Source organism: Mirounga leonina, unplaced genomic scaffold (assembly GCF_011800145.1).
Source record: "Mirounga leonina isolate KUSES-001 unplaced genomic scaffold, KU_Mleo_1.0 Mir_53, whole genome shotgun sequence".
NCBI classification, from domain to species: domain Eukaryota; kingdom Metazoa; phylum Chordata; class Mammalia; order Carnivora; family Phocidae; genus Mirounga; species Mirounga leonina.
Window position 1 is genome coordinate 81168250 of NW_023270807.1, and position 12639 is coordinate 81180888.

General features: G+C 36.5%; 1 protein-coding gene across 2 annotated transcripts in view; it reads right to left on the reverse strand.

Moving 5' to 3' along the window:
* The window catches only part of PTPRK (protein tyrosine phosphatase receptor type K), a 555842-nt gene that overhangs the window by 262130 nt on the left and 281073 nt on the right, over positions 1-12639 (reverse strand). For both annotated transcript variants that reach the window (XM_034990587.1, XM_034990586.1), the window contains exon 5: positions 11309-11424. In XM_034990587.1, coding sequence (XP_034846478.1) covers positions 11309-11424 — 116 coding nt within the window. The remainder of the gene's footprint in view (positions 1-11308; positions 11425-12639) is intronic.

Below are 12639 nucleotides of genomic sequence, written 5' to 3' on the forward strand. Positions count from 1 at the left end.
AAACGCAAAGAAGATCAAACATAGAGATAACACAAGTCCATACAGAAGCAAGGAAACAAAAAAAGTACTTAAATAATAACTAAAAGCACCTTCTGAAAATTAAAAAAAAAAAGTTTTAAAAATACACAGTGGAAGAACACACCATATACCTGAGAACAGTAGCCTAGAATGACCCACAGTGATACCTATTCTGATAAAATTAGAATCTTTAAAAAAAAAAAAAGGAAAAAAATCCTTTGAATATCTAGAAAAAGCAGATAGATGACTTATAAGGAAACAAATATTATCAGACTTTGATAGCAAGGCTTTATGCCAGAATGAAACGAAGTAGCATATTAAAGTTATTCAAGGAAAGAAAATGTGAATAAAGGACTTCATATCCTGCAAAACTGACCTAAGAAGGGCACAGGGGCGCCTCGGTGGCTCAGTTGGTTAAGCATCCAACCCCTGATTTCAACTCAGGTCATGATCTCAGAGTTGTGAGATCGAGCTCTGTGTCAGGGTTCACGCTCAGTGAGGAGTCCACTTGAGATTCTCTCCCTCTCCCTCTCCCTCTATCCCTCCCCCTGCTCATGCTCGTTCTCTCTCCCTCTCTCTCTCTCTCAAATAAATAAATAAAATCTTAAAAAAAGAATCAAGGGTACCAAGTGCACATATAAACTATTATCAACATCCACGAACTCAGGGAATATTAATTTTATGTGCTATTCTTGAACACTCTACCACAAGATGACTTTCAAACAACCAAAGTTACTGGGAAGATATGAGATACAAACTGATAGTGATCACTAAAAACACAGCTACCTGCAGAACTAAGTAAATAAGGGCTATAGGAGAGAGAGTATAGTATGCAATAGTTACATGCTGATTATATGGTACAAGTATTCAAAATGACGTCAGATTTTAAAAATGAGGAATTATGGAGTATTCTCTCTTCCCCTGTGTTACTGAGACCCAAGAATAGTAGCATGGAAAAGAGAACCCATAACTGACAAGCTGTAATAGAGAAAACAGTAACTGAAAATCTTTAGGCTTAAAGTTGAAACAGAAATAAGAACTCATAGATATTTTATCTTTATTTTTTTTTTAAGATTTTATTTATTTATTTGACAGAGACAGAGATAGCGGGAGCAGAAACACAAGCAGCGGGAGTGGGAGAGGGAGAAGCAGGCTTCCCCCTGAGGAGGGAGCCCGATGTGGGACTCGAGCCCAGGACCCTGGGATCATGACCTGAGCCGAAGGCAGATGCTTAACGACTGAGCCATCCAGGCACCTGATATTTTATCTTTAAATATGCATTTTCCCTTACTTCTGTTCACTGAAAAGGTCTAACAAAATGAGTACCCTTCAGCAACCACATCACGGTCCTGAAATACAATTTCTCACTAAACCAAACCAGCACACCAGGTCTAGAGAAGAAAATGTAGGAAATGATGATGGAGCATCTCACAATATCAGATGGCAGGAAACTACCAAAAACCACTGAAGTCCTATCAAAAGAACTCTGGAGTCAACCTGAAGAGGTTCTCACTAGCCAAAGATGGGCCCGTTTGAGTTTTAATAGCGGTAATAATAGTAATAATTACAACAAACTGAAGTCAATTAAACATGTTTAAGTCCACGAGTTCATAAGAAGAAGAAGAAGAATCAGTCACCTTTGGAGAATGGTAAGGAATCAACTCATTATATTGACAACCAATAACTAAAGCAAAGATCTGAGCATTTATCCTCCCTTCCCCTAATGAAGTATGTCACTGGGTAGTGAAAGGTAGATGAGAAGTATCTCTTCTTGAACTAAACTAATACAAAAGAAATAATAGAATTAGATCACAATTTACAGCCTGCACAATGAATATAGGCATTCAGCATCGATGGCTATCAAGATCTCAAAGAGAGAGAGACATTTTGTGCCTCCTGTAATCATACCAGGCACCACCTCCAGCATGGCCAAAGGATCAAACTTGACTCTGGATGTGGCTGCCAATTTACAGAAAAATTCAGAACGTGTTGAATCGAAGAGGACATTTGTATGCAATCAGTAAAATGCAGACAGTGCAAAACCACCAGTCAGCGGTCTGGGTTCCTCCTCAATAGACAAACTGTGAGTAAAAGAAAGGGAGACAGAGGACAAACCCACAGATTAAAAGAGACTTTAAAAAACCTATTTTAAAAATTAGACAAGACTAATTTAGAGCGTTTAGGAATGTACGTATAAGTGGGAAAAAAAACTATGCAAAAACAAAGAAGGGCTAAAAGTTATGAAAACCATTACTTGCAGAGGTAGAGAGCTGGCTCGGGTGTGGCTGGGACTGAGCCCTCAGAAGGAGCCCGTAGGCTGGCTGACAAAGTCCCTTTCTTGTCCTGTGTGGTGTGTACCTTATAAAAATTCATCCATTGTTCTTATTTTTGTGTGATTTTCTATGTTTTGTTGTATAATAAAATGATTTTATAAATATCAGATCTTTATATCAGATTGCTTTTCATAACGAAGAAACCCAGCCTGCTACCAGAGCCTCCACATTGTAACACTGATCACAGGAAGTCAATGGAAAGTTGTAAAGTGTTTGATGTGACACACTTAGAAAACACACTGAAGGGCAGCTTTAGGAACAACAGAAGAGTGCATTATTCTTGCACAGAAAAAGCAGTAAATTGTTATTTATAGTTATCGATAGGAAGAAATCCTTGAGCTTCTATGACTGCCGGGCTTTCAGTTATGCTCCAGGGATAGATAAGAAAGATAAAGTATTTTCCACACATTATTCATTTATAATCAATTATGTAATCTGCAGACAACAAACCCAAGAGTTTATAAATTATTGAAGATGGAAAAGAATGGACTCTATATTCAAGGCATTGAACTCTTTATGGTAGAAAGCCACAGAAAGCCAACTAAAATGACCTCAGGGATACTTAACAATCCTAAATATTAAATATGATTAAATGTTCTGATGTTCACCATTTACATACATACACACCCAAAATGCCGAAGATAAAAGATAAACATTACAATCCATGATACTTGGTCAATGATTTTGCTTCAAGACCAATAGCCCATAATTCTTTGTATGAAGCCAGGAAGGAAGAATATAATACCCTGAACTCAAATAAACCAATGCCCTGAGGAAAAGCAACAGACTGACAAGAGTGATAGCTTAGCTACCAAATGGTACATGGTCTCTTAAGTGAAACAGAGATAATTGTAAATCAGCATATACACAGGAAAAAAAAGTCACTACTGCTTAAACTAAGAATAAAAAGAGACAATTAGAATTAAATAGCAGGCTAGTGTTTATCTATCAGTTTACAAGAAATCAGAGAAGCACCAGAGACATGGTTAACACTGCACTCGGACATTACTCCTGTTCTGTGAGCTGCAAGATATAAAAGAAGCCAAGGCTAAAAGCACCAACAGCCTTCCAGTAGATATCAGGACCACCTAAGGACCTCAAAAGAGGGGCGCCTGGGTGGCTCAGTCGGTTAAGCGTCTGACTTTGGCTCAGGTGATGATCCCACGGTCCTGGGATCGAGCCCCGCATTGGGCTCCCTCTCCCTCTGCCTGCCGCTCCCCCTGCTTGTGCTCTCTCTCTCTTCTGTGTCAAATAAATAAAATAAATCTTAAAAAAATAATAATAAAGCTTAAAAGAGCCAAAAGGAATGGGGAATGTCCCTTCACCTTTCATTCCTATCTAGGATAACTTATATGCAATTATGAAGATAGAAAGAAAAGAAAAAAAAGGAAACAGATGGGTCTAACAGACAAATCAGTCCCAAGACAGAAAATGAGAAAACAAATTCAATGACTGGCTTTAAAAAATAAACTTTTGAGGAAATTTGGAAAGCTGACTTGATCATTTCACTCACATCCTCCCCAGTTCTGTCAACTGGTATTTCTTTCATCTCCCTCTCCTTCGTTACTCATGTAATTTTCGATTCCACCAGCACCAGCCAATCCCAGGCCCTTACTACTTGATATCTGCACTGCTAATAGTAGCTTCTTTCTGGTTTATGTCTTCATCATGGCCTAGTCTCAACCCTGCCAAAACCCGTATTTACCTCCACTTCTCATTGCGAACCTTCCACTTCAATAGGATCCTTCTCCTGACGTTCCTATCCCACCCGCACACGCACTAACCTGCAGTGATAACCATGCTCACGTATCTTTGCTATTCACGTCCTATAGATCCTTCAAAGACGCAATCAAATCTTCCTTAATGATTTCACCAAACATTCCAGTCGATGTAGCCCTCTCTCAACTCTGAAATAGTATAGTGCTTAAATTCTATACTGTCTTTTCTTACTCAGTTACAGAGGCATTTCTCAGGGCTGAAAGGATCTTAAAATGTATTCAGCCTCATGCTTAAACATTCTCTACAGCTCTAGCAAGTGCTTATCCAGATTATGCTTGGATACTTCCACTAATTGTAGTTTTACTACCTCCTGGAATAGCTCATACTAAGTTTCAACAGCCCTACAATTACAAAGTTCTTCCTTATAATCAGCTTATATCTCTCACCATAGAGCTTCGAACTATTAGTTAGTATTGTACTTTAGAACCTATACAGAACAAATTAAATCCCTCTTGAATATTCCCAAGAATCTAAGATTTTATGAAGTTTATCTGGTCTCCCATGAATCTCAAGATATATTTACACCATGTCGCTTTAGCCATTCTGACATCATGTCTTCAACTTTATTCACTGTTCTAGTAATTTTTATTCACTGTCCTAGTAATTACATACTGCCTTTTCTTATTCTAATATTTTAGATATGGTCAGCCACTCTTAGGGCCAATGACTTAGAAAATGTCAGGACTTTCATCAAGTCTGGACAGTAGAACAATTTTCACTATAACTCATTACTTTTTTCCTTACTTTTCTTTTCTTTACATGGTATCTAATATAAGTTAATCACATATTACATGTTTAGTCAATTAGGTTTTGAAATATTCCTCTCAAATTAGTTTTCAATGAATTGTCCACCATAAACTTCGTCTTCTAGGCATAGATCAATTTCTTCTAAGAATTCTCCATTTTAATAAATGCAAAATTACCAGATTTTTTTCTCAAAAGGAAATCCTATTGGGGATAGTAACATCTCTTGTGGAAATGAAATACGCTACAAACATCCAGGCACTTCATGTGACAGTATAAATAAGCATGGAAAAATACCATAGTGTGGAAGCATCATAGGGAGCTCTGTGAGCGATGACTGTGTGGCATTTGAAATTGAGTAGTGATAGGTTTCATCAGCTAAAATTTTTATACTTTTGAATTAACTCATTTTGTAAAATACCATGCTTCTGATTTCCACTGCTTGCATGATGATATTCACATGCACTGCAAGAACAAGGCCATTACATCTCCCTGGATAGACAAAACACTGTATGCCCAGAAGTTTCAGACCAACGATTTTCATTGATCCTCAGCTGACAACAACTGGTACTCCAAGAGGTCAGCCTCTCTTTGGTTTTTTTTCTTTTAGAGCAATTTGCATTTCATTTTACTAATTTTACTCTCCAGTTATTACTCTCAATCTATTGCTTGAATTATCTATTGCTCCATAAGGAATGACATTTCCTTGGGCTGAGAAACTAGCTGTATCATACTACATTAGTGTGATGAACCTCACCAAGTGCAAAGTGATGGCTGACTTTCCTGTTTTGGCAGGCCCACTGAGGAGGCACAGGGCCAGCACCTGCGGCAATTGCTGACAGATTGGCCCAACTGCCACGGCTTTGATGGCAATCTGCATAGGATTACCAGACACACATTAAACAGCCTCATTTCAATTCATCAAAACAAATGGTGTCACCAAATCTACCCACACAAGTCCAACTTACAATAACTCCACTGTTGAATTTCTCTGTCCAATCCAATGATGCATGCCCACCAAGCTCTGTGATGATGGATGGAGTCATTAGCATTTTAGTTTCTACATTGAACCTGAAGCCAAAGCATATGGTCAGACAGATGTTCCAGCAGTGGGCTCTATTTGATTTGCCATGTAGGTGTCCACTTATACTGGATCTTCATAAAAGAATACTAAGTCATAAATTACAGTCCAACCCTGTTTCAACTTTTACATCCTCAGAATTTATAACATGTTCTGATAACAGAACACTCAGAACATGCTTTATTCTGTATTTCAGCATAGACTACTGATTAAAAATTACCCTCGAACCTAATCAAATAACTTCAAATGGACAAGATGGACAAAATGCAGCTTAATGTTTATAGGCTATTATCATCTATGGCTTGATTAGTAATGCCAGAATGTACCACATACTCACTTTGCCTCATTCACTATTGAGGTAACCTGTATATACAGCGAATTGGACAGAACTTAACTTCTAACAAATGTATATGCACCCATGGACCCAACACCCCAGTAAATATATATGACATTTACAATACCTCAGAAAGTTTCCCCTGCCCACTTCCAGTCCCTCCTCATCACCCACAGTCAAATACTGTTCTGATTTCTATCACATAAATTAGTTTTGTTTCTTCCGGTACTTAATGTAAATGTAACCATACAGTATGCACTCTTTTCTTTCTTTCCCCTTTCTGAAAACATACTATCACTGAGAGTTATCCACATTGGTAACTCATTCTTTGTTATTACTGAGTAACATTCCATTGCTTCAATGAACCACACATAGTCTACCCATTCTTCTGTTAATGGACTTTGGGGTTCTTTACGATTATTGGTTATTATGAATAAAGCTGTTATAAACATTCTTACATAAGTCATTTTGTGAACACATGCCTTTATTTCTCTTGTATAAATACTCGGGAGTGGAACTGTTGTGTTATGTTAGCTATTTCCTTATATATTCACTTTTTGCCACCATCACTTTTTTCTTCATATCAGTTAGCACTACAATAAAAGGACATGACTAACATTCTTAACTTACAAAAAAAAAAAATCTAATTTTTGTTTCCTGTGAGAAAAATTACCTGATGTTTCTAAAAAATATAACTAGTTTTTTATTATTTTATTTCAATATAAATTGTACATTAAAATTTCATTTGTGATCTTATTTCCTATAACCTGTGTTTTTTTTTTTTTTTTTTTAAGATTTTATTTATTTATTTGACAGAGAGAGACACAGCAAGAGAGGGAACACAAGCAGGGGAAGTGGGAGAGGGAGAAGCAGGCTTCCCGCGGAGCAGGGAGCCTGATGCGGGGCTCGATCCCAGGACCCTGGGATCATGACCTGAGCCGAAGGCAAATGCTTAACGACTGAGCCACCCAGGCGCCCCCTATAACCTGTGTTTTACCATAAGCCTTAAGTTATGATCCACAAATTCCCTACCACTGAGGGTTCCTTGGAAACACAAAACAGCATAGGCCTAAAACTTGTTGGAAGCACCAAAAAACATCTGTTCATGTGGGAAAAAATTGCACATCGTAACCTGACAACAAATGTTGTGTTTATATGTGGAATACACGCTACTTCATTGAGTTTTATGACTGAAAAGGAATTTGGAAATTCTCCACAGCGACTAAAGTCTTTAAGTCCTTTTTCCAACATGAATGAACTTCATAACACACCATTTTAAGCTATGGTCCAGAAAACCTCACAATTTTACCATATCGCTAGCTTGTTGACACTAAATAGACTTTTAAAAACAGTCATCCATGTTGTTTTATGCATCGGTAGTTCATTGAGCATGTACAAGGAGGTTAATCTGGGTAATGTATTTTGTCATTGTTCTCTAAATATCTAGAGTGAATGACCTAATTCTAAGACTCTGTAATTATATAATCTGAGATCTTATAGGAAAGAACACTCCCTAAAGACACATCCAGAACCACTATGATATATACCTTATGAATAATCCTAGATTAGCTCAGGTAACTCAAGTGTTTGCTTTTGTGTGTTCTATTTTTTAATTTACCTATTAATTTGTATGTCATTTTGAACGATAAAAAATGACTGACATATTAATTGTAAGCTAAAGACAATGTACAAGTGATTTATTTTTTAAATGTATTTCCAGGGGCACCTGGGTGGCTCAGTCATTAAGCATCTGCCTTCAGCTCAGGTCATGATCCCAGGGTCCTGGGATGGAGCCCCACATCAGGCTCCCTGCTCAATGGGGAGCCTGCTTCCTCTCCCACTCCCCCTACTTGTGTTCCCTGTCTCGCAGTGTCTCTCTCTGTCAAATAAATAAATAAAATCTTTAAAAATAAAAAATAAATGTATTTCCATACATATTTTATTTATTTATTTATTTATTTATTTATTTATTTATTGGGGGGGCAGGGGAGTGACAGAGGGAGAGAATCCTCAAGCTGACTCCTCACTGAGCACAGAGCTAGAACGGGCTCAATCTCACAACCCTGAGATCATGACCTGAGCCAAAACCAAGAGTCAGATGCTTAAATGACTGAACCACCCAGGCGCCCCTCCATACATAAATTATTTTAAATGTCAAATGCTATCAGGTATTAGGGTTAAAGCATTTGTAGTATATCATTTTTCCTTTAAAACAGAAAGTTGGATGCTTTTCTATTTTGGGGGGTTTTACCTCATATTTAAACATTTACCAATTGACAATACTATATAATGTAAGTGATTTGAAAAACATAAAAAGTCAATCACCATTTTTAATGACATCTACCATGGCAAGTGTAACAGCTACTCCATTATCCCATTACTTCTGTGACAGGATGCAGTGACCTTTCATTTTGAGCTGCTTCTAATGCATTCTCAGTACTGTCAGAGGGTATTTTAAGCAGTTGTTCTCACAATGACAGTTAATTTCAGGGGCCATTTTTACCCATACAAAACTAATAACATAAACAATTTCACATTCTTCCATCAAACAAAAAAGGTAATGAAGGCCATGTCTCAGGTCACCAAAAATAATGCAAAGATCTAGTTTAGCATCTTATAGCTGGCAGGGATCTTAGTTTCTACCCACATCTCCTTTCATAGAGAAAGAACTTATCTATAAAACAGATTCAATAGTTCAATGAATTCTCTAAGTCCACACATGTAACTGGGTTGGAAGGGTTGAAAGGTTCAAATTAAGGTTAGAATTAACAGTTCGGACTCCTGACTTCTTGAACTCATTCTGCACCAAGTAAACAGGACTTGACATCAATTTTTATGGGCTGGCTTGTAGATTCATTATAGAATCAAGATTCTTTCTGCTTTATTATATTTCTACTACTTTAAGCAAAAGATCTTTTTTTAAATCACTGGCCACACTCTGACTGACTCACTATATATTTATATAAAATAACTAGTCTTATTCATTTGAAAACATCCCTCAACTAAGTAGTGGATAGTTTTCAATATTTCTTAAACATGAAGAAGGAAGATTTAAAAGAATAACTTAAGGTAATTTGAGTGGTATTACTGGGAAAGTAGAAAAGCTTTTTTAAAGAATAAGGAAAATATATAAACTGCTGAGGAATTGGGTAACTCACAGTCAAAACAGAAGAGAAATACACAAATTCACCTTAGGAGTGTAAAAAAAAGAGGAAAAAAAGGAAAGCAGAATAGATTTTTAACAGAATTATTTTTTTTATCTCTCATCTTTCTTTAAAAAATGACAGAAGGAATATTTTTTAAAACTATACCGAAATGGGCCAATCCACAAAGTAGGAAACAAACAATAAAGGAGCAATACTTTGACTGCAACCCACTCAAACCAGCAGGGCCAGAAAGTCTTTGTTGCCACAAGGCAGCTGGTGTCTGAGTACACAAAACCCTTTTATTTCAATGTCATATTAAATCCTGGGACATAAAACCAGAGGCAGACTGCAGAGTCTCTGGTTCTCCAAGACAGGACTATACAGATCACAACTAAAGTCAAGGCCAACTAATGTTCCCACCTAAATGAAAAAAAAAAAAAAAAAAATTAACTAATTAGGAAAAAATGTCTAAAAATTGTTTATTTAGTCTGAGAGAAAGATGGATTCTGACTTCATGTTTAGCTGATAAAACGGCTGCATATTATACAGTACCCTCTTTATAAAGAATTATCTTATATTTCAATATCTATAGGGGAAATCAGCATAATCACAGAAAAAAAAATAGGGGTTTCATTCCCATTTCACATATTCAGGATGATATCCTAATACCTGCAAATCAAATGAATTATAAAAGTAGTGATAATTAAGTTTATATGGGTATATGGGTATATGGGTTATAACATCCAAGTGGATGTGAGGCTTTGATGAAATAAGAAATTTATAACCACTAGTACAATATTAGTCATTATACTAGGTATGATTTCAAAAATCATTTATTATAATCATGACCCCAACCTCCTACAACCTAATGATTATCCCCAACACTAATTTTACCTCTTTAAAGATGGCAAAATAAATGCTGAAGTCTATGTTCAAGAAACTATGCTACTCTTACAATGATTTTTCTCTTTTGGTCTCTATTCACAGTCTCAGGAATTTCGTTCTAACCAATTAAATCCCTTCCTTCATTCTGATGCAAATGGAACACAAAAATAATAAGTGCTCAGAGAATATTATTACATACGTTCTAGGCTCAAATATTTAGCTCAACAGTCATCTTTCCTTGGGCCAGCCTCCTGACTTTTTTTTTTAGAGCTGCTCTAAGCCCCTTCCACCCCCCCCAACCCCCACTGCCCTGGGATTGGCAGTTATTCTCTGAAGCCGGGCACCTTCCTTAGTCTATTATTATCTCTCTGATTCTTTCAAAGCTCTTTGCATGTACCGTTTACGTTTCCCCAACATAATGTCAAATTGTAATTCATTAAATAGATATTTATTGAAGATTTAATATGTGCAAAGCAAATGTCTTGACCTCAGATCTGTGATTAACCCTTATACACAAAAGTTCTGAAAAAAAAATTTAATTGGCTCTCTTCCAATTCAAATTTCCAGAAGTACTTCCAAAGGTTTCTTAAACTATTTTTGTAAATGTATCAATGACAGTTCCTATTTAAGTGCTATGCTCTTGTAAGTTGAGTTTAAATGAGGAAATTTTCATTTTTTTCCTACTTTGAATGGATTTAGAAAAAAATTGTTTTTACAATTATACATAACTTTAGAGAAACACTAATTTTTCACTAGAAACTAATCCAGATATTTATTAACTACATACTGTTATATGTTTATTCATCTTCCCAAAACGGAAATATCTGAAATGAATCTGTAGTCAATTAAAACAATCCTACGCAAGAGAACTTGTCTCTCTCTCTCTCTCTCACACACACACACACACAAGAATGACACCAGAAGCAGTACTTTGTGATTTTTTAAAAATCAAGTGTACCCATTAGCTCAGCTGTCCACTTGGCCTTACCTGCAGCCATAACTTGTTATGCACAGCATCTCTCCCCGTAGCAATACACTGAAACGTAGCATTCTGCCCTGCATTGACCTCCACGTCCCCCAGACGGAGAAAATGAGGAGATTTATCTGTGAAGGCAGAAAAAATATTTATTTTCACACGAAGAAAATGTGCCATGTTACTTTTTCCCAAGAGAATAATGTTAATACTTTTACCTTTGGCCAACCCGAATACCGTATGGAAGAAAATGGAGTTTTGTACTGAAATACACACTCCCTCTCACAATTCTCCTTTTATCCACCCCCCCCATCATTGCTACAGCATTGTTGTATACAGAGAGAACACTCAACATTTACTGCTGAGGTTGGCCACAGCATGTTGCATATGGGTGATAAAAAAACAGTTACAAGTCAAAGAAAGCAAAAGAGATCAAAAAGGCATAAATTAGAGCATAACACAAAACTAGAGTGAAAACAGAAAATGATATCTAACATACTGAATAGACATGGTGGTCGAACTATTAATTTACAACTTAAGCAGTTAGATCTCCTTTCTTTTAAAAAATATTTCAGTAGTTATAATTCTCTAGTACTTCAAAGAACAAGGGAATATTTTTGTTTCTCTCAAATAGAATATCAGCTTGACCGTTGCTAATTCTACTTCCTATTCCTTCATAGTTGAAGAAAGTTACCCAAAAGCAGTATCAGACCAATAAAAAGTGATGACTGTAGTCAAAACCTACATGACTTATATAACTGTCAAATGAGTGTTCTCTATGATTACCTTTTAAAACTGAAGCTTATTCATGTTTTCAACTGAAAGTAAATACACACAGGAAAAGTTAAGCCTCGGTAAGTAAAAACAAGCTCACAGAAGACCGTATCACAGTAAAACTGCTCTTGTGCTTAACTCCTATTTTTATTTGTTTACTCCTAAGAGCCTTTCTTTCACATTTCTCTTCCAGTAAGTGTAAATGAACAGTAGATGGAAACATCATGCTCATGTACTAATGGACTGAATTTATGAGCAAACCAACCTGAATTTTGAGCGAAACGAATTTGTTCCTCTTTTTCTTAGAATGTACTGCATGGAATAAATCGTTTGACCCTTGCCTACTACCTCTAATTCTTCAGCACCTCATCTTAGTATAGGCTTTAAAAAGATGGCTTCCCAGGGCAATTCTACCAAACATTTAAAGAAGGATTAATAACTATTCTTCTGAAACTGTTCCAAAAAATAGAAATGGAAGGAAAACTTCCAAACTCATTTTATGAGGCCACCATTACCTTGATCCCAAAACCAGACAAAGACCCCATCAAAAAGGAGAATTACAGACCAATATC